The 21,624-nt window shown below is 55.0% G+C and overlaps 2 protein-coding genes across 3 annotated transcripts in view; one reads left to right on the top strand and one right to left on the bottom strand.

The window, feature by feature from the left end:
* Window positions 1-1,898, bottom strand: part of PDE4A (phosphodiesterase 4A) — a 49,763-nt gene extending 47,865 nt beyond the window's left edge. The window contains exons 1-2 of one of the 2 annotated variants that reach the window (XM_043911478.1): window positions 1,797-1,898; window positions 966-1,165 (exon numbers count right to left, since the gene is read on the bottom strand). In XM_043911478.1, the coding sequence (XP_043767413.1) occupies window positions 966-1,165; window positions 1,797-1,844 (248 nt within the window). In that variant the 5' untranslated portion in view covers window positions 1,845-1,898. The remainder of the gene's footprint in view (window positions 1-965; window positions 1,166-1,796) is intronic. The other variant, XM_043911481.1, reaches the window with a different exon arrangement.
* A 7,919-nt stretch (window positions 1,899-9,817) lies between these two features.
* CDC37 (cell division cycle 37, HSP90 cochaperone) lies at window positions 9,818-21,086 on the top strand. Its single transcript, XM_043911475.1, has 8 exons — window positions 9,818-10,022; window positions 16,501-16,782; window positions 17,100-17,208; window positions 17,315-17,430; window positions 17,782-17,904; window positions 18,503-18,685; window positions 18,776-18,847; window positions 20,528-21,086. Exons 1-8 carry the CDS (start codon window positions 9,921-9,923, stop codon window positions 20,681-20,683), a joined length of 1,143 nt encoding a protein of 380 aa, XP_043767410.1. The 5' UTR covers window positions 9,818-9,920; the 3' UTR covers window positions 20,684-21,086.
* The last annotated feature ends 538 nt before the right edge of the window (window positions 21,087-21,624 follow it).

Raw genomic sequence — 21,624 nt, 5'->3', positions numbered from 1 at the left:
AGCATGACCCAAGCAGAGACCCTGGAGCCCTCTGACTGCGTAGACAAAGGGGTGGGCGGGGAGATTGAGGCTGCAGAGAACAGTGGCCCGAGGAGGGCAGTAGGGCCCGCCAGCAGCCAGGACTAGCTCAGTCATCTGGCTTTCTAATTCATCCTTGGGCCGGGAGGAGGGTTGCAGTACCCTCTGAGGACCTCAGATGAGAAAAAGCAAGGAAATTCAGTGTGAAGCTAGGCTCAGAAGAAAGAAAAATGCCAGTCCAGACCGCTTCCAGTGTCCCACCATCCCCTTTTAAGGCCTTGAAGAAACGACATCCTCTTAGAAAGGGAAATAGAGGTGCACACAGATTGGTGGGACGTGTACTCCCTAACCTGTCCCAGCTTTCTGATTATGGGAGCATTCTTGCAGACTGGAGGGTCCAAACCCTTTCTGAAACCCTGCCCCTTGCTGGTGGAGGCAGCTGCAAAATGGAAGAAGGGGTTCCTCTAAAGGCTGCAAGAGGTGCCACTTGGGGGTGGCGGGATGTCACAATCTGATCCACCAGGCTCCAGGAGAAGTTTCAGCTGGTTTTTGCAAAACTCAGGAAGCCAGGCTGCTGCTGCTGCTGCTAAATCATTTCAGTCGTGTCGGACTCTGTGCGACCCCATAGATGGCAGCCCACCAGGCTCCTGGGATCCTCCAGGTAAGAACACTGGAGTGGGTTGCCATTTCCTTCTCCAATGCATGAAAGGGAAAAGTGAAAGTGAAGTCGCTTAGCTGTGTCTGACTCTTAGTGACCTCATGGACTGCAGCCCACCAGGTTCCTCTGTCCATGGGATTTTCCAGGCAGAGTACTGGAGTGGGTTGCCATTGCCTTCTCCGCAGGAAGTCAGGAGCCTGGAGCAAAGGAAAGGACTGGTGGCTGGAGTTAGCCCAGCTGGCCCTGTTCCTCCATTCCCACCTCCCAGCCTGGTCCACCACCCACCTACCTGTCAGCTTTGGTGATGGAAATTCGCGGAGGGATCAGCAGCGGCAGAGTGGTGGGCCGCGGCGGCAGAGGGACTCCAGGGTCCAAGGGCTCAGGTTCAGCCCAGCCTAGGCCTGGACCCGTGGAGAGTCGTCGGCGAGGGCGTCGGAGGTCAGCCCCCAGCATGTTGGCTCGGCCCGGCTCAGGGGTCTCTCGAGGCCTCTGAGGTGAGACAAGGGCGGGATAGGGGTACAGCCTGGTCAGGCAGCTCTGAGTTCCTCCCCGCAGTAACGTGCCTCCCTGGCCATCTGAGAGAGTCGCCTATGGGGATTAAGGCTTCTGTGCCCCTCTCCCATCTTAACATCCCTCTCACAGAGGGGGCGTTCCCAGCTCTTACATCTGAAAGGTGCCCTTTCTCAGCCATAATTTTTGTGGGGTTCCCTTTTGATATCTCCATCCTGGGGCTTCTGGGCCCTCATGCCTGTAGTCCGTCCTCACCACGAAACCCTTCTAACACATCACCACCCTCCACGTCTTCTTGGTCTAAATGTATGTGGCCTCCTCCCTTCCTTACATCTGAGACCCTCAAGACCTCACCCCCAGCAACTACCCGCACCCACTCTACAATCCTCTCCCTATTGGGAAAACCCCTCGAAGGCCCTGCCTTCTACCCCTGGGCTAAGAGCCTCTTAATCCGGGCAGCAGCAAAATAATGAAGTCAAGGGAGTAAACTGAGGCACGAAGGGACAAGACTTGCTGCCTCAAGGAAGTGGAGCCAGGCTTAGGGAGTCACTAGGGGGCTCCAGACCCCCAACCCAAACCTCGTCCCCAGCCCGGGCCCCGCCCCTCGCACCTCGTCCCCGGTTCCAGCCACCGACAGGACACTGCGACTCCTCTTCATCTCGCCAAACTAGCGCGCTTCGGGTGCTTCACGCGCCATGTCAGCCCCGGCTAGTGCCTCCTACAGGACCAGGCCAAAGGCGTCTGCCATTAGAGCCCTGGGGCTCCCCCTGCGGGCTGAGCATGGAATCCACCCCCGCCCTTCGCCAATTGCCTCTCCCGGGGCGTGACGTCAGCGGGTGACTGACGCACTGCCTGTTGGTGACGTCGCACGCATGTTGCCAGAGCAACAGCTGACGCACGGCCGGGCTCTGAACAGTGTCAATGCCTAGATTGGCCACTGGGGGGCCGGGAGCCTCGGGCCCGGGTCGCCCCAGCCCCCACCGGTCCTCCTGCGGGGGCTTCCCCAGCCTGGGGATCCCTCAGAGAAGACCGGGAGCTCCCAGAGCCGGCCACGTGTGGCGCGTGGTCTGAGCTGGGGGCCGGAGGAAGCGTCTCCTCCGAGCTGTTGGGCTTTTATGCCTAAACCCGAAATAGCTCCGATGTGCGGGGGCCGGGCGCAGCGAGACGGCGGTTTGGGCACAGATGGGGGACGCGCAGGCAGAGGCGCGCGGAGACAGACAGGGACGCGTGGAAATAGAAACAGACAGACAGGGACACAGACGCAACTCCCGGTGATGAGTGCGCTCTGCTGCCGGCAATCCCTATCTAAAAGCTTGGGGGAGGGGAAGCCTGGCTCGCCGAACCTTTGCACCCAGGCGCTGCAAATTATGGCTGTGTGGCCGTAGGTCAGTGCATTAAACTCTCTGAGCCTGTTTCACCTGTGTGAAATGGAATGATAATTCTAACAGGTTCTATATGAGAATGAAATGAGATCAGACCATGTTGAATTCTTGAAGAACTGTTTGGCACTCAGTAATTGCTTAATAAATGCTATTGACATCTGAGCCTGTTGCTATTCAGTCGCTAAGTCCTGTCTGATTCTTTGCGATGCCATGGACTGCAGCTCACTAGGCTTCCCTGTCCTTCACCATTTCCCAGAGCTTGCTCAAATTCATGTACACTGAGTCGGTGATGCCATCCAACCACATCTCATCCTCTGTCGTCCCCTTCTCCTCCTGCCCTCAGTCTTTCCCAGCATCAGGTCGTTTCCAGTGTGTCGGCTCTTTGCATCAGGTGGCCAAAGTATCTGAGCCTGTGGGAGCCCGTTAGAACCCACATCAGATCATGACCCTCCTCTGCTCAGAGCCCTCCATGGCTTTCACCTTCTTCAGAGGAAACATCAAAGTCCTCAACAAGAGGCTCACAGAGTCCTGCATAATGTCTCTGTCCTCATTCCTCCCACTCTCCCCTAGGCTGACTCTGCTCCATCTACACTGGCCCCTTGACTGTTTCTGGACACACTCGGCATTCTCTAGCCTCAGAGCCTTTGCACTTTCTGTTCCCTCTCCTTAAATATCCACAGGTCCCTCACATCCTTCAGGTCTTTGTTAACATCTCACCTTTTCAGTATTTCTCACCTCCCCACTGCTGTTTAAAGTTGCTAGCCCCTCGGGATTCCTGAATTTTCTTATCCTGTTGTATTTTTTTCATAGAATTTATCACCTAAATACATACTATGTAATTTACTTATTACATGTATTGTTGGTCTTGTTCTACACTAGAATACCAGCTGCAGGAGGACAAAAATATTTTATCTGTTTTATTAATTGCTATATGCGCAGTGCCTAGAACTGAATCTGGAACATAGTAGTCTCTTAATAAGTTTTTGTTCAAGCTTTTGTTCAATATTATTTTGAGGACTCAAGAGCATATATATTAAGTTCCTAGCAAGTCTACTATGGACCGGCCACATTACTCCCTACCTTGGCTCTTATTACTTTTTCTTGCCTTATAGCTCTAGCTATAGCACTTCAGTTCAGTGTGAACTAGTGGAAATGAATATAAACATCATCTCACCCATGTAGTGCTTAGCACCAGGCAAGCTCATGACAGACAGCTGTTGAACAAATGGATGTATGTATGAATATTGTTCAATGGTCACCTTCACTTCTCTACCAGACTCAATCCGTCGGTTTTCTGGGCTCCCACTGCTGCTTATTCTACCCCTATTAAAGCACTCATCATTTGAGGTTATATCCTTATTTCCCACTACAGCTCTGTGAGGGCAAGAAATGGTACCCATTCATCATGGTCCCCTGCACATAGTCTCAATGAATGCTGAAAGAATACATGAGGGAACAATTAGCATAAAGAGAAAGAGGCACCTTCTCCTCTGTATGTAGACAGACCAGACACATATGCTCAGACAGGCAGAAAAGGGGTCACGTAGTAAGGGCCATGCTTAGGCTCCAGTGTTAACATTGACCTGTATTCAAATCGTGACTATACCTCTCCTCATTAGCTGTTTATCTGGGGGCAAGTTTCCCAGCCTCTTTGAGCTTCAGTTTCCTGATCTTCAGTTTCCATTGTAAAACGGGGATAGCATTCCTACCTACCTGAGGAGGTTGTTGTGAAGATGAAGTGAAGTGATGCATGTAAGGTTCTGAGCACAGTGCCTGGTTCGTAGTATGTGCGCATGGATCAGTAGCCACTATCATAATAATATGATCACTGTTGTTGATTCAGAGGAGCTATAGACATAGTCCCAGGTGACGCTAGTGATAAAGAACCCTCCTGCCAGTGCAGGAGACATAAGAGATGCAGGTTCGATCACTGGGCCAGGAAGATCCCCTGGAGGAGGGCATGGCAGCTTACTCCAGTATTCTTGCCTGGAGAATCCCATGGACAGAGGAGCCTGGAGGGCCACAGACCATAGCGTCCCAAAGAATTGGACACGAATGAAGCGACTTAGCAGCACATTAACAGAGATTCCTCCCATCCTCCCCCTCATCCCACTGGCCTCCTCCCTGTTCCTCAAACACTTGGAGCATATTTTGATCTTAGGGCCTTTATGCTTGATCTTCCCTCCCCTGGAAAACCACCCTCAGATATCCTGTGCTCTTCCCACCCCCAATCTCCCTGACTCTGCCTTAATTTTGTGTTAGAATGATGACATTCTAACAAGATATATAATTTACTTATTCTTTTATTAGCTATTGCCTGTCCTTTGATTAAGACATGAGGTCAATATGTTGGTCTGTTTTGTCCCCTGCTAAATCTCCAGGATCTTAGACAATGCTGGTAGACAGCAGGTGCTCAACAAATGTCTCTTGAGTGGATGAATAAAACCGCTTGACTCCCTTACCTCCTTCATCTCTCTGCTCAAAGTTACCTCTTTTCAGAGGCCTTCCTGACATGGATGCCTACCCCTATCCCATCTCCTTCTGCCTCTCAGTCAGCTTTGTTTCTCTCCTCAGCATTCATCGCCCCTGGGGTACTATATATTATGTTTTTGCTTGCCCTACCCCTTAATTCCATTAGGTCAGGGGATTTTTCTGTCTTGTTGTAGGTCCAGCATCATGGACACATGACCGGAGCAGTCACACAGGGCCCCGTGCTTAGAAGGTTTAATGTGCTACTGTCGTGGTCTTGTCGTGGTCTAAATTCTTACATTAAAAAAAATTTTTTTTAATGAAAAAATAATTTTTGGCCACTCAGCATGTGGGGTCTTACTTCCCCAACCAGGGATCGAACTCACTCTCCCTGCATTGGAAGTTCAGAGTCTTAGACACTGGACTGCCAGAGAAATCCCTTAATAATAATAATTTTAAACAGGGGTCTTGCATTTTCATCTGGCCCTGGCAAAATTCTGTAGCTGATTCTGGCTGTATCCTCAGTGCCCAGAACAGCCCATGGTAGGTGCTCAAGGATTTGTGGAATGAAGGAAGGAGTGGAGGAGGTCAGGGGGTGGAGGTGGAGACACACACATGCCACCACTGCCTGGACACTTGTGCATCTTTGTAGAAATCAGCCCTGGCAGAAACCTGGGCATGGGAGGCAGGTCCTCAGAAACTGGCCTGAGTGCCCAGGTGGAGGGGGAGCCGCTAAACCTGCCTTCCCCCAACCCTGGGCAGCAGCCCACTGGGGAGGGGGTCCAGATGGCCAAGCAGGCTCAGGCTGAGGAGGGCCCTCCTGACTCACCCAGCTGCTCCGTGCTCCTGGACTGGCCTGACAGAGCACTGGCTTCACCCAGCCCCCACCGCCTTCAGGAGAACACGGTGATGGGTGGCCAGAGAGGGATGGAAATGAGGATAAATGCCCTTGTCTGCAGCTTGCCCAGATCATTCAGGTCTAAGGAGGGACAGTGACTACCCAAGCTCCATGCCTTGGAGCTGGGAAGGACTCTCAGCTCCCCCCCCTCCCCACGGGGCATATGTATGTGTGCATGTGCATATATGTGAACATGAGATTTTGTACATGGCTGTCCATTTGCAACTGGATGGGGAGAACTCTCTGGGAGTCTGAGTATTGTGTAGATGAGATCAGACCATACTTGCAGGAGTGCGTGTATGTGACAAAGTGATACCACATCAGTCTATGTGGCGATGAGGCTGGCTCTGTGTGTGTGTGTGCACGCACACAGGTAAGGAGGGTGCATGCATATGGATGCAGCAGGAAGCAGCGTTTTACACTGGTCAGAAATGTGGATTCTGGGTTCAGATCTTTGTACAGCCATCCAGGAGCTATGCAGCCTTAGGCACTTTTGGTTCTCCAGCCTGTATATGGTGTTTGCGTGACTACATTGTCTGGATCAAAGTATGTGTGTGTGTGTTTGAGGAGTAATACAACTCTTCTGGGAGGTCTTCCTGGATACGCATCCCAAAGTGAACTCCTCAACTTTTCTCTTTTTTGTGAATTGAACTGTTCACTCAATCAAGTTTCATTCTTTGTGACCCCTGGACTGCAGCCTGTCAGGCTTCTCTGTCTGTGGAATTCTCCAGGCAAGAATATTGGAGTGGGTTGCCATTTCCTCCTCCAGGGGATCTTCCTGACCCAGGGATGGAAACTGTCTCCTGTACCTCCTGCGTTGCAGGCAGATTCTTTACCGCTGAACCACCGGGGAAGCAGTTTGTTGTTATATATTTATTTATGTTGTTTCTTCACTGATTCCTCTACTAAATGTCACCTCCAAGGGGGTAGGGGGTTTTGTTCTATTCACTGCTATGTCCTGAGCACTGGGTACATAGTAGACTCTGAGTAAGTACTCTTTGAATGGATGAACATAGGGCTGTGTCTGTGTGGTATGAGGAGAGATAGGGGCTGATAGATGTCATGGGTTCCTGGAGGGACCTGTGCTCAAGTCTGGTCTCTATTCTCTTCTATTCCTGGCTGTTCACAACCATTTCTTCAGCCATACTCACTTGTATGGGAATGACAACATCCCATCAACTTCCTGTACTGCCTTTGATGACATCTTTCCCCTTTTCTGGGTCTAAGGGACTCACTTGCCTCATCTGTAACATGGGAGAGAGGATGGGTTGGTTCATGACTAGCCTCCTACCTGACCTAAAGCACTATGAAAATAGTTTCAATCAAATTCCCTCTTTAATTAATTCAATATTTATTATGCACCTATTGTGTACCAGGCACTCTTCTAGACTGGCCCTGCCCCCATGGAGCAGAAAGTGAATGACGAAGGCAGATACAAACCATAAAATTTCATTGAATCTTGAACACCCTCCCCTGAAATCACTCTCCATGCCTCATGGAATTTTAGTCTTCACAGTCTAAAATCACTGAGGGGATTTCTCTGTTCACATACTGATCTTGCTCCCTCAGCAGTATCCAGGGTCAGCCAAGCCGGGACCCAGCTGGTCTCTTTGGTTGCTGTAGTCTGACCACCCCACCACAGGGCCCTGGCATACAGCAGGCACTTGGGAAATACGTGTGGAAAGAGCTTGAAAATAAATGATGGACTAATGCAGACTCGAAAACAAGACCTCCCCCCAATCCTGGGTGAGTCATAACCCACTCTGCAGATGAGGAAATTGAGGCTCAGGAAGGCAAAGCCGTTTGCCCAGTCCCACAACCGCAGCTAAGCAGTGTGTGGCTGTGGGATGCAGCAGAGGAAGCTTGGGAGCCCAGAGGAGCATTCCCAGCCCCCCACCCCCAGCCCACAGATACCACACATCCAGCTGGAGATGCGCTGATGGGGGGTGGGTGGTTGGGAGGGCGAGGCACAGTGCGAAGCAACTCAGGGGTCTCTGTCTCAGTCCCCAGGAGTGGAGATGCTGCGTTGGCAGGAGATTAGTAAAAGACTCCCGCTGATGCGGGAGCTTCCGGCGCCCTGTCCCTAGTTCTGGGAGCTGGGGCTCCTGGCACCCTGATTCATTGGGGCCAGGAAGCTCCAGTCTCCGAAGCTAGGTAGAGACACCCCCGCCCCCAACCTCCACCCCCACCCCCCCCCACGCGCGCCTACCCGGGAATCCCGATTCGGGGTCCTGCCTACACATCCTCAGCCTGGAGGCCAGCCTGAAGCCCTCAACCAGCTATGTGGGGGGCCCTGACTTTCTTGGGGGGCGATGGAAGTCCCCCCTCCCCGCCCAGATGCCCCCCCTCCTGGGCACCAGGTCCCCCTCCCGGCCGCAGTCGTAGTCCAAAGCTTACCTTGCAGGGGGGCTGGGGAGGGGATGCCCCGCCCTCTCCGACCTGGGGGGCGGGAGGGGACCGGGGTGTCCAGACCCTTTGTTTGCCGGTGTGTGTGTGTGTGTGTGTGTGTGTGTGTGTATGTGTGAGATCGGGAGCCCCGCTGGGATGTAGGTCCGTGCGCGCGCGTACCCGGGCCTTGACGGCCGCTGTGATGTTGAACTGCCAGGGTTGGAGGAGGAGGAGGAAAGGGGGACTCCCCCGCCCCCGCCCGCCTACTCGCGGGTTTGAATGGACCGTGAGGGGGAGGGGCGGCAGCGGGCGGGCGCTTTTGTCCGGATGGCCCCACCCCTTCTCGGGGCCGGGGAATCCCCCACACCCCACCCATTTAAAGACGTTTACTCCTTTCTCTCCAGCGGCCCCCCAAACGCCTGCTTGGTTGGGGGCAGTCTGGAGAGGCGCCCTTCACTCAAGTGGCTGAATCTCCTCCCATTCTCCCTGTCCCCCGCCCTTTAATCTGAGATAATCCTGGCCCTAGGCTGCAACGCAGCCTTTTATCCCGGTATCAAAGCGTGGGTAGGGATATATGAGTGTTTGGCTGCGGTCGCCCAAGCTAAGTGTAATGGAGTTCTTAGAGTCCGGGACTAGGAAGGGGATCCCAGACGAAAGGGGGAGGGACTGCTAGGAGTCCCAGAGTACCTCGACGGAGAAAGACCCCCTGCAAACGCACTTCCAAGCGCTCCCATCCCTCCCCCACCTGGCGCTGGGCCACCAGCACTGGCCGCTAGTTAGACACTAGCGACACCCAGCGGACGCAGGGGGAGCCGCCGTGGACAGGCTCCCGAGGCCCGTTAAGCGCGCTCCGGGTGATTCCAGAGGGGGCGTGTATGCGCGAATCCCCGCTAAGGAAGTGGCAGAAGATGGGGGAGGCGAGAGGGGAAGCTGTGGTTCGAACCAAGGAAACACCAGTTCTCAGGGCAGGGCCACATCGCCCCCGTCTCGACTCCTCGAAGGCAGGGCCATAACCTTCCTTCACTTAGACCCTCCCAGAGCAGGGCCTGTACCCCTTGGACTGGGAAGGTCCTTTCCTATCAGGCACCATCTCCAGCACAAAGTTAAGTCCTTCTTCACTAGAGACGGGAGCGAGGTCTTTTCGCGGAGGCCGAGCCCCAGCAGAGGGCTCAGGGTGACGTCACTGTGGCGTGGCTAAGAGAACAATCCTCTTTCTCAGTCTCTCCAACTGCCCCCTCTCCCAAGGCTGCCGTAAACGCCCACCGTGGAGTTAGCGGGGGATGAGGGGGGCTCGAGGTTGGAGAACCCACCCCTAAATCCCCAGGAGGGGCCTAGCGGACGCCGGAAACCCGATGGGATGAGGTCTCGGCCGACTCCCGAGAGCCGGAACACGTGCTCAGGGCTCTTTAAGAACTCGGTAGCCAGTGCCGCTGCTGCGGTTACTAGGGATGTGACGTCACGCGCGGGCGGGGCGTGCGCGCCCGGGCGGAAGCGGAAGGGGCGGGGCTCCGCGGGCTGAGTCTCAGTGCTGCCGCCGCCGCCGCCGCCGCCGCCGCTGCTGCCACCAGAGCCAGGGAGGGCTGGGCCCCGAGGCAAGATGGTGGACTACAGCGTGTGGGACCACATCGAGGTGTCTGACGATGAAGACGAGACGCACCCCAACATCGACACCGCTAGCCTCTTCCGCTGGCGGCACCAGGTAGAGCGCGCGCGCCCAACCCCTTCCCCCACTCCCGGGACTCCGCTTTAGAGTTCTGACCCCTGATACTGCCGGGGGGCCCAGCCATTGATACCTGGGATTGCCCCCTACAGCCTTGACTTTCCGAATAGCCCAGGGTTCCTCGATTCAATTCCGGGGCCATAGAATTGCCGGGACCCCTGAGTTCCTTGCCCGCGATGCCGGCGCCCCCACCCCCACCTTCCAATTTCTTGAAACTCCAGGTTGACCTGTACGGCATCTTTTTAGAGTTTAGACTGTCAAGGCAAGCTTTTGACGTGCGTCCCAATCCTGCTTGGGATCTTCCATTTATACCAGATTTCTACCTCAGAATCTGGATCCTGAACCTACTCGGGTACCCAGTTGAGATCTTGGCTGTTCCATGGCCCCTCGTAACCCCTGTGCACAGTCGCGTCAGTCGTGTCCAACTCTCTGTGACCCCGTGGACTGTAGCCCACCAGGCTTCTCCGTCCTTGGGATTCTCCAGGCAAGAATACTGGAGTCGGTTATCATTTTCTTCTCCGGGGGATCTTCTCGATCCAGGGCTCGAACCCGCTTCTTTTATGTCTCCTGCATTGGCAGGCAGGTTCTTTACCACTGGCCCCATCTGGAAGCCCTCCAAAACCCTATGGTTCCCAATAATTTAAGGCTATTCTGCGACCGGCTTTTCTGGATCCTTATGGTTCAAATCCAGAAGTCTTACTCCTCTGAATAAAACAACTCTGTCTTCCCCTGAGATTTCTATTCCTGGCTTGGGACTCCAACCCACATCCAGGACCCCTCCCCTAGAACAAAGATTGGTACCCCCCCAACCCCCTCCCCCCAGGGCCCTCAGTCTCATCTAGGCCTGGAATTTTGAAACCTGGGTCCTGTTCAGAATGAACTACCACCTCCACCCTGATGGAGCCTCCAATTCCGGAGGCTCTCCTTCAACCTCTGGTACGGTTAGACCCGATTTCCCATTACATCAGGAAACCCTACCCACGTGGCTTCCTGCCCAGCCAGAACCCCTGCCCCTCCTTGGTACTGCACACCCAGTCCCCGCCCACCCCCAAGACAGACTTCCAGCGGGAACTTTTGCCAGCTTCAGAATGCCTCATTCAAACCCAAACCCACCCCATCTCCCTTCTGATCCAAACTTGGTCTGCTGTTCTCAGACACCCACAATGACGCTGCTGTTACAAGGAACCCTCCCATCCTGATTCCAGATTCACTGCCCCTTCTTTTATCTATTTTCCCCCAAGTACAGACCCCTAGAATCCCAAGTCTGTGTGTTCTTTCTACCCCCCGCCGCCCAGCTGTGCTTACCGGCCCACAGAATGACTCTCCTGAGACCTTGTGTGCTAACCTCTTGCTCCACCGACGCAGAGCTCCTGCACCCACATCCCAGGGCCTGCTATGCTCTCACACTTAAGGCATATACCTCCTAGAGCCTTCCAGTTAGGAAGGCCTCATAGATAGATAGAATAGAAGATAGAATGCTATCTTCCCATGTATCCGCTTGAAGTCATTTACCCAGAAACTCCTAGAAGCGCCCTTCCTCATCCTGCTGAGACACAGTATCAGGGCCTACATCTGGTCCCGGTTCTGGGTCCAACCCATTTCTTAAAGCAGCAGCCTCCTGGCTAGGACTTCCCTGATGGCTCAGATGGTAAAGAATCTGCCTGCAGTGCTGGAGACCCAGATTCGATCCCCGAGTGGGGAAGATCCCCTGGAGAAGGGAATAGCGATCCACTCCAGTATTCTTGCCTGGAGAATCTCATGGACAGAGAAGCCTGGTGGATTACAGTCCATGGGGTTACAAACAGTCGGATACGATTAAGTGACTAACCCTTTCCACCTGGCCAGTGTACCTGGTGGGCAAGCCACTGGAGTGGAAAAAGAAAGTTCTAGCATTTCTCTCTTGCCACGTGTGACATTTTATGATGAAATATTGAAGCTCTCCGCAAAGCTCTAAAGCCCATTCTCGGGAACACCTGTTCTCCTAACGTAGTTGATCTGTATCACCAGGTTTGGTCCTGCTGGTTTGGGAGGCCATGCCCGCTCTCATACAGCGTCCTCCTCCCACCACACCCTGCTCCCTCCTGGCGCAAAACCTTTTCCTGTCCAACCGCTGAGGGCCCAGGGCTGTCGTGGAGACGAGTGGAGGCAAGGAGCCTGGAGTCTATAGCATGAGGTTCAGCTGCCAGTGACCGGCAGCCTGGGCTCCAACCCTGCGGCAGGACCATCACTGCTTTGGGGGAGCGAGCCCCCTGCCTCCATGAGACCATCATGAAAACGAAATGAGATTAGATCTGGAAAGAACTTGGCTTGGGGCCTGGGAGGAAGGAGTAAGCAATACCAAGAGTGGAAGAGGGGATTAGCCAAAAGGTAGCCTGGTACCCTTGTGAGCGCAGGCCTGCCCGACTGGGTTCATATCCTGCTCCTTCTGAATATCACTGACTTGCTGCATGGTCCTCAGTGAGGTTTGTTTTGTTTTGTTTTTTAAATTAATTTGACCACACAGGGTCTTAGTTACAGTGTGCCGGATCTCTAGTTGCAGCGTGTGGAATCTATTAATAGTTCCCTGACCAGAGATCGAACTGGGGTCCCCTGCATCGAGAGCACAGAGTCGTAGCCATTGGACTACCAGGGAAGTTCCCTGAAGTGAGTTTTGATCCCTGTGTGCCTTAGTTTCCCCAGCTGGTGGTCTTAATAGTACCACCCAGTAGGCTTGCTGTGAGAACCACCTTATGAATTTAACGTGTATACTGCTTTCAGGACAGCACTGGAACGTAATAAGCTTTGTGGAAACTTTAGCTCCGGTCATCATCATTGCTTGGATAATTCACGCTCATGGTGAAAAATAAAAAATAATCCCAAGGTTCCAGAAAGGGACAAGTGAGTCTTCCCAGTTCCGGCTCCCTGGCTCCCTTGCCCAGAAACAGCTGCCAATCCTGGTTTCTCGTGGCTCCTTCCAGTGAGCCGGGCGGCATCCAGGTTCTGTGAGCCTCAGGTCCCCCCTCTCTGTGTAAGGCAGGAAACAGGGACACCTGTGGCCCCTTCTTGCCACTGAGGTTTCTGCCCTGCCCAGCCTGACACAGCCCCTCCTGGAGGTATAAAGCCCAGGTCGGGCAGGCTGCCACCCCCAGCAGCTCCAGGAGGCCTTTATTTAGCTTTGGCCTCCTGGCGGCTGCTCAGAGGATGCCAGAGGATTTTGATGGCTGCCCAGCAGACACCAGCAGTGTGGTAGGTTCCTGCTGCCCCCCTGAGGCCAGCGGTGATGCCGACCACCAGTAGCCCCTCTCAAGGCAGGGGGAAGATTCCAGAAGGACACAGGCCTATCATGAAAAAAGGGAGGCAGCAGCGGCTGCAAGGCCTTAAGGGTCTTGTCCACCCCTTAACCAAATGGGAAACATGAGGCTCGTGATTGGCCATGCCAGTCCAGTGGGGTGTGAGAGAACGGCCCGAGTCTCTCGGTTTTCACCCATGTGTGCCTGGCCCTGTGCTGGAGCCTGGAGATACAACCTCAGGTAAAGCACAAAAGTAAGTTAGCAAACCATTCTGGTGACCTTGGCCATGACAATGGTGAGGAGAGTAGGACACATATACCGAGTACCATGTTGCAAGCGGTTTCCTTGGGGTAGCTCATTTAATCCTCACAACAGCCCTGTGAGGCCCCATTTCATAGGGCTTCCCAGGAGGCGCTGGTGGTAGAGAACCTGCCTGCCAATGCAAGAGACATCACAATTGCGGGTTCAATCCCTGGTTCGGGAAGATCCCCTGGAGAAGGAAATGGCAATCTGGAGGAGCCTGGCAGCCTGCGGTCCATAGGGTCACAAGAAGTCGGACACGACTGAAGCGATTTAACACACCCATTTCATAGAGGGGGACACCAAGGCAGGGAGAGGTGTAAGCGACTTTGCTAAGGTCACATTGCCAGTAGGTGTGGATCTGGATGTTCTGATGCAGTAGCAGCTGCTCCCAGTTACCAGGCATGTCCTGGCTATCTAGCTAAGCACTTGAAGTGCATTTTCTTGTTTGAGCCCCAGTACCATCCTCAGAGAGGGAGACTGTCCTGTTGGACAGACAGTGATGACAGTAGCCAATGTGGTAATGGAGCTGACCGAGCGTCCAGCACAGCTCTGGACTGTACAACCTCTTTCGTGTCTTCCAGTGCAAGCTCGTGAGGTTGGCACTGTTGTCCACCTCTGACAGATGAGGAAACTGAGGTTTGGGAATTGGCCCAGAGACACCCGGCTATTATGTGGTGGCCATGGGATATGACCCCAGGTCTGGGGTCTCAAGGCTTTCCACCAGCATCTCATCACGTCACCTGATGATCACCGAGGGGCCTTTGGGGCTCAATGACTCCAGGGGTCTCGCACTTGGGGAAGGCTTTGTTGAAGCTGAGACTTGCAGACAAAGCAGATGGAGCAAGGGGAGTGCCAGCAGGGAGGAACAGCATGTGCAGAGGCTAAGACGCAGGAGAGAGCTGGTGCATTCGGGGAGCCACAAGGGCCAGCATTGATCTGAGACCCAGCCCCCCAAGGAACATTGGTGCCATCTGGGCAGCTTGGGGCAGGAGTTTGGGGTCCCCTCTGAACAGGGAGGGCTGTGGTCAGATGGGTGCGTTTCCAGGACTCCTCTGGTAGCTTCTGAGCCTGGATTGGGGGGATGGTCATGGCATGTTTCGGGGTCCAGTGTGTGACTCCGGGTTGAGCAGACACTGCAGGGAACCAGGGGCAGGTGATGGAAAGCAGTGGCACCTCTCAGTGTTCAGTCTGTGGCTCTGGCTTGAGCAGACATTGCAGGGAGCTGGGGGAGGTGATGGGGAAACTGGGGCAGGGGTGGACAGTGAGACAGCCCCGTGATCCAGAGAGGGTCCTGGATGAGGAAGCTGAGATGACATGCTCTGTCACTGAGCTTGGGGTGCAGCAGAAGAGTTCTGAGGAGCAGCATCTAGGATAGGAGGTATACAGGAGTCTGGTGGGTACCACGCTGGGCTCTGGAGGCATGCTGGCCTGGAGACAGAGCTGAGCGGGCCCTGCGGATCCAGGTGCAGCACGTGGGGTGGAGCACATTAGAGGAACGACTGGAAAGGAAAAGCATGGTGATTTGGTGGCAGAGAGGGAGGGAATGACTCACAGCAGGCCTCTGCTGGGGGCAGGAGGCAGGGCGAGGGTCTTCCCTGAGGGAGGACACAGCAGAAAAATAGGTTTGGGGGAGCTCAGGTGGGGAGTTCAGTCTTGGGGCACAGAGCTGGCGGTGCCTGTAAGACACGAAGACAGCAGTGGCCGGAGGGCCATGTGGCCAGGGTAGGGTGCCTGAGTGTTACTGAGGGTGCTCCAGGCAGGAGGGGGAGCCTGAGATCCTGGGGAGCAGGGAGGCCTCCTTCCAGCGTGTGATTATTAGATCCAACAAGTCTTTCTTAAGTCCCTGCTGTGCACCAGGTTCCTGACTCTGGAGTCACAAGAGTGATCAGATCCCCATCTTTGTGGAGCCAGTCTCCTTGGAGGTGGACAGCACCCAAAGCAGGAGAGAGAACTGTCACAGAATGTTGTCAGGTGACAAGTGCTGAGGAGGAAGATCAAGCAGAGCAGAAGACGGGGAGATATCGGCAGTATCAAGGAAGGCCTCATCTGGAAGGGACCTTTTGTTTTGATTACACTGCATGACTTGCAGGATCTCAGTTCCCCATCCAGGGATCCAAGCCTGGTCCCCAGCAGTGGAGCCTCAGAGCCCTAACTACTGGACCACCAGGGAATTCCCTGTAAGAGGCATTTGAAGATGATGAGGATGCAGGGTTTGGGGAGGTGGGGTGGATCTGAAGAGAGAGCATTCCAGACCAAGGGAACACAGAGGCAGTGCAAAGGCCCTGAGGCTTGAAGTGAGTTCGGGAAAAGGTGAGGCAGCCAGTGTGGCTGGAGGGAGAGGGTGAGCAGGAGGAGATGAGGCCGTGGAGGGGACCGGACAGGTTGTGCTCGGCTTTATGGGCTCCGGGGAGGACTTAGGCTTTTGCTCCGAGTGAGGCAGGAGTCATAGAAGGTTCTTATTTTAAAAAATATTTATTTATATACTTGGCTGCGTTGAGTCTTAGTTGTGGCACGCAAGATCTTTGTGCCACACGATCTTTGATCCTGTGTATTGCAGTACACAGGCTCTTTAGTGACCCGCGGGCTTAGTTGCCCCAAGGCATGTGGGATCTTAGTTTCCCAACCAGGGATCAAACCACTTTCCCCAACATTGGAAGGTGAAGTCTTACCCACTGGACTGCTGGGGCCGTGGAAGCTTCTGCGCAGAGGAGGAACCCGCCCTAGCTCAGGCCTACCTTAGAGGTGAGAGCAGGAGCCGGGAATCCAGTGTGCGGAAGTTGGTGTGGACCTTCTCTGGGGTCATCCCAGGTGCGACTGTGGAGAGCCTGGGGCCGGGGTCAGGGCCAGGCTGTTCCCCAGAATGACGGGCCATGCCCAACCCGCAGGCCCGGGTGGAGCGCATGGAGCAGTTCCAGAAAGAGAAGGAGGAGCTGGACAGGGGCTGCCGCGAGTGCAAGCGCAAGGTGGCCGAGTGCCAGCGGAAGCTGAAGGAGCTGGAGGTGGCCGAGGGCGAAGGCGGCAAGGCCGAGCTGGAGCGGCTGCAGGCTGAGGCGCAGCAGCTGCGCAAGGAGGAGCGGAGCTGGGAGCAAAAACTGGAGGAGATGCGCAAGAAGGAGAAGAGCATGCCCTGGAACGTGGACACGCTCAGCAAGGATGGCTTCAGCAAGGTGGGCGGGGCCTGGGCGTGACGGGCAGCGGGCGGGGGCGGGGAGCACTGCGCAGGTCCAGGAGTGGGCGGGGGGTGGGGCGGGGGCCCCGGCAGTGAGGCACCCCACCAGTACCCCTCCCTCTGATCTGCCCGAAGGCCCCAGTCCGAGGCCACACCTGGCACGCCCACGCTCCCGCCACACTGATGTGCACGGCGCCGTCACCGCCTCCGCTGTGGATGGGATGGGCGTTGCGGCCGCGGCCCACCCGGCCACGTTCGAGGCGCCCCGCGGCCGCAGCCTCGCCCCAGCCCACTCCCCTTCTCGCCTCACCACAGAGCATGGTCAACACCAAGCCTGAGCAGGCGGAGGAGGAGTCGGAGGAGGTGAGGGAGCAGAAACACAAAACCTTCGTGGAAAAGTATGAGAAACAGATCAAACACTTCGGTGAGTTGGGCCGGGGGTGGGCTCTAGGTGGGTGGTGCGCGTGAGAGAGGGCTGCCCCTCTGCCTCCTGGGGGCCCTTGGAGCACTTCGCCATTGCCTTCTGGCAGGCATGCTTCGCCGCTGGGATGACAGCCAGAAGTACCTGTCAGACAACGTCCACCTGGTGTGCGAGGAGACAGCCAACTACCTGGTCATCTGGTGCATTGACCTAGAGGTGGAGGAGGTGCGTGCAGACACTGCAGGGTGGGGGGTTGGGAGGGCCCAAAAGGTTCTGCCTTTTTTTTTCTCATTTTTTTTATTCTCTTTTCATCATTCATGTTTGTTCAGAACATTGCAGTAGGCATGAAGGGAAAAAGAACTGCATTTTTAAACACTGTCTGGAGTCTAATATAGGAAGCTGTACCATTGTCTCTTAGGGGGGAAAGGCATTAATTTTACATTGAAGTTAAATATTAAGACCAGCGTCCAAGCAAGCCACGGATAAGGTTTAAGTGCAAGTTGTGTTCTCACACAACGAGGGCTGGGGAAAGGAGCCCGCCACTCGGTGACGCCATGCAACGTCCTCCCTTGGCAGAAATGCGCCCTGATGGAGCAGGTGGCTCACCAGACCATCGTCATGCAGTTCATCCTGGAGCTGGCCAAGAGCCTCAAGGTGGACCCCCGTGCCTGCTTCCGGCAGTTCTTCACCAAGATCAAGGTAGGGAGGTGGTCCTCCTCAGGGATCCAGCCTGCGGTCCACTGGGGGAGGCAGACACGGGTCCACTTGGACTCAAGCCCCTGTGATCCGCATCTCATCCATTAGCAGCAGGTTAGTCTGCGGAGGAGCTGGGTAGTGGATGGCTCTCGTGGAGATTTGGAAAGCTGAGCTGGCAGGATGTGCTGAAAGTACCAACCTAAGTGAGGGCTAGAGTCATGGGCACCTATGGGTTTCTTACCTGAGCACCTGAAGAGCAGAGCTAGGGGAGATTGAGGGCAGACCGGAGGATGATCGAGGGCAGCTGTACTGAGTTTGAGGTGCCTTCGAGGCTCCACAGGAGGACCTGGAGGAGGTGGGTGTCACGAGTTTGCAGTATAAGGGGACATTCAGTCAGATGATTGTAAGCACAGGGGTAAAAGGTTGAGCTCAGAGAAGACGGAGGAGGCTAGACAGAGCAGGGGAGCGGCCTGAGCCCCAGAGTACCCGTCCTTTAGTTCAGGACCAGCTGTGGGGAGCCCTGGGGCGTCCCTGAGGACCTGCATTGGAAGGGTCCTGGGCTCCCCAGTCTCCCCTGGTGAACACACTCCCTCCCCTGCAGACTGCTGACCGTCAGTACATGGAGGGCTTCAATGACGAGCTAGAGGCTTTCAAAGACCGAGTGCGGGGCCGTGCCAAGCTGCGCATTGAGAAGGCCATGAAGGAATACGAGGAAGAGGAGCGCAAGAAGCGGCTTGGCCCTGGCGGCCTGGACCCTGTTGAGGTCTACGAGTCCCTCCCTGAGGTAAGGCTCCCCAGACCCTGGCAGGTGGCAGGTGGGCTGTCTGCGGGATCCCTGGGACCCAGGCCCTGACCCCGCCCCCTGCACCCACAGGAACTTCAGAAGTGCTTTGACGCGAAGGATGTGCAGATGCTCCAAGACGCCATCAGCAAGATGGACCCCACCGTGAGTAACCACACACCCAAGCCCACCGGGACAGGCAGTGTCTCCCCCCCACCTCCAGCCCCGCTGACCACATTGCTGCTGGCAGTGCCCCTCCTGGGCTTCTCAAAAGAGCCAGGGAGGTTCTGTCACCGAGTGGCTGGCACCCAAGACAGCCCGGCCTCATGCCCCATGCTTTCTCACGTTTATTGAGCAGCTGCTGTGTGCCCAGCATCTAGATTGAGCGTCCCTGTCCCTGTGGCTGTTTATGAGCACACCCAGCTGACTCCACCTTTGCCAGCAACTCAGAGTGGCCTGCTCCACAGTCTCAGTTACCCCATCAAACCAGTATCTCTCAAAAAACATATTAACTCACAAAATCCGTGAGGAGGGCCAAGTATGTGGTTGACGCTGGTTGAACCTCAGCTCTTTGGAGCAGTAACAGCGCTGGTGGATAAGAACCCTGTGTCTCAATAAACCTCTGTCTAAGCCCCTTCCTACTGCGTGGCTCACTGGTTGGCCACACTGGTTCCCTCGTCTGTAAAATGGATTTAGTCTCTAGACCACCTCAGGGTTTCTAGAAGCTTCTATGGGGATAAGTATGTAGACCAAGGGTCTTCAGAGAATCTGGCTTGAAGGTTCACTGCCTGTCTGTAAATAAAATTTTGCTGGAACCGCAGCAGCCAGGCTGGTTTATTTTCATCTTGTCTATGGTTGATTTTGTGCCGCAGCCGTAAAATTGAGGTGTGATGGAATGAGAGGTTTTGACAGGGACCACAGGGCCTGCAAGCCAAAAATATTTGCTGTCTGGCTTTTTATTTTTTAAAAAAAGTTTGCTGACCTTTGTTCTAGGCCTACACTTTTAAAATTTGAATTGTTCGTGCTAAGTCGCTTCAGTCATGTCTGACTCTTTGTGACCCATGGACTGTAGCCCGCCAGGCTCCTCTGTTCATGGGATTCTCTAGGGAAGAATACTGGAGTGGGTTGCCATTTCCTCCTCCAGGGAATTTTTCTGACCTGTGAATTGAAGCGGTGTCTCTTATGTCTTCTGCATTGGCAGGCAGGTCCTTTACCACTCAGATTCCCAGATGGCTCAGACAGTAAAAATCCGCCTCAATGTAGGAGACCTGGGTTCCATCCCTGGGTTGGGAAGATCCCCTGGAGAAGGGAATGGCTACCCACTCCACCTGTGGCCTGGAGAATTCCATAGACTATATAGTCCATGGGGTCGCAAAGAGTCGCACATGACTGAGCGGCTTTCACTTCACTTCTTTACCACTAGTTCCACCTGGGAAGTTAAATTTGAATTTTAAAGTTAAGTAAAATTCAGGGATTTCCCTGGTGGTCCAGTGGCTAAGACTCCACTCTCCCAGTGCAGGGGGCCCAGGTTTGATCCCTGGTGAGGGAACTGGATCCCACATGCCACAACTAAGACCCAGCTCAGCCACATAAATGTATCAAAAAAAATAATAATAAAATTTCAAGCTCTGCCCTTCCCTTGCACCAACCACATTCGAAGTACTCAGTAGACACCCACGTCTGCTGGCTGCCATGTTGGATAGCACAGATTACAAACCGTTTTCCCTCATCCCAGACAGTTCTGATGTAGAAAGAGCAGAAAGCGGGCTTGGGGATGTGCAGGGGATGGGGCGTGCCCCCAGCAGGCGGCAGCCCAGCCTCACCCACCCACCCTTCTCCCCACAGGACGCGAAGTACCACATGCAGCGCTGCATCGACTCAGGCCTCTGGGTCCCCAACTCCAAGTCCAGCGAGGCCAAGGAGGGGGAGGAGGCGGGTCCCGGGGACCCCTTGCTGGAAGCCACCCCCAAGTCAGGCGACGAGAAGGATGTCAGCGCGTGACCTGTCCCGGCTGCCGCAGACCCCTGTGCACCCCTTTTCAGGAAACAAAAATAGATGCCATCTCCCCAGGTCCTGGCTTCCTCCTCTTTTGCTGCTCCCCAACCTAGCCCGGAGGGGCCCTGGCACCCCGCTTCCACCGCCCCCCTCCCACCCCAGCCCTCATCCAAGTCTTTGCTTTGAGTCAAAGGGGCTTCACTGCCTGCAGCCCCCCATCAGCATTAAGCCAAAGGCCCGGGGATCCAGGGAGGGGCAGAGGTTGCCAGGTTGGTCCATGGGGTGGGGGTGGGTCCCCAGCCAAGGGGCCTGCTCCAGTCACTGTGGGCTCTGTTCTCGCTGTTCGCCCGCGTCAAGTCTTCTATATAGTAAACAGCAGTTATCTTCCAATAAAGGATTTCAGATGCTCTGTGGGGCGTCAAGAGGGCTGTGGGCACAGCTCTTCACTGAGGGGTGGGAAGGGACCTGTGAGTGTTGGCGGTTGGGCCCATGACACCCCTGGCTTTGCCCTCCAGCAGATGGGCTGTATCCCCCATCCACACTCCAGGCTCTTCCATCACCTGGAACCCTTCCTCAGGTCACCTTTGGATCAGAGTTCTCACCCCACCCCTATGAAGTCTCTGGCTCATCCCATTCCTCTAAGGCCCTCCTATCATCCATTCGGGAGCATCACCCTCCACTGTGTCTCACCTTCCACGGGGTCAGTTCTGCCTCCAGGACCGATCTTGAGTCTGTCCACTGCCCTTCATTCTCCACCCTGGTCCAGGTCCTGTCACCTCTGGCCTGGACCCCTGCCCGCAGCCTCCTCCCTGTCTCCTCCACCCTCACTGGACCCCAACAGGCAGGGAGTGCCTATGAACACGAGAGTCCTGCCACATCCTGCCCCAGAGCAGAAGCCTAAGTTCTTGCAGCTCACCAGGCCCTGTACCATCTGCCTGGTCCCCTCC

This window comes from Cervus elaphus, chromosome 9 (genome assembly GCF_910594005.1).
Source record: "Cervus elaphus chromosome 9, mCerEla1.1, whole genome shotgun sequence".
In the NCBI taxonomy this organism is placed as follows: domain Eukaryota; kingdom Metazoa; phylum Chordata; class Mammalia; order Artiodactyla; family Cervidae; genus Cervus; species Cervus elaphus.
The sequence above is the reverse complement of the archived record's forward strand: the minus strand, read 5'-3'. Positions and strand labels throughout refer to the sequence as shown.

What these genes read in the sequence shown, in the direction of transcription:
- CDC37 (XM_043911475.1), top strand. Translation starts at nt 9,921, where the DNA reads ATGGTGGACTACAGCGTGTGGGACCACATCGAGGTGTCTGACGATGAA. An exon ending in GAAACAGATCAAACACTTCG is followed by an intron (nt 17,209 to 17,314) that starts GTGAGTTGGGCC and finishes GCCTTCTGGCAG; the next exon opens with GCATGCTTCGCCGCTGGGAT. An exon ending in AGTTCTTCACCAAGATCAAG is followed by an intron (nt 17,905 to 18,502) that starts GTAGGGAGGTGG and finishes CCTCCCCTGCAG; the next exon opens with ACTGCTGACCGTCAGTACAT.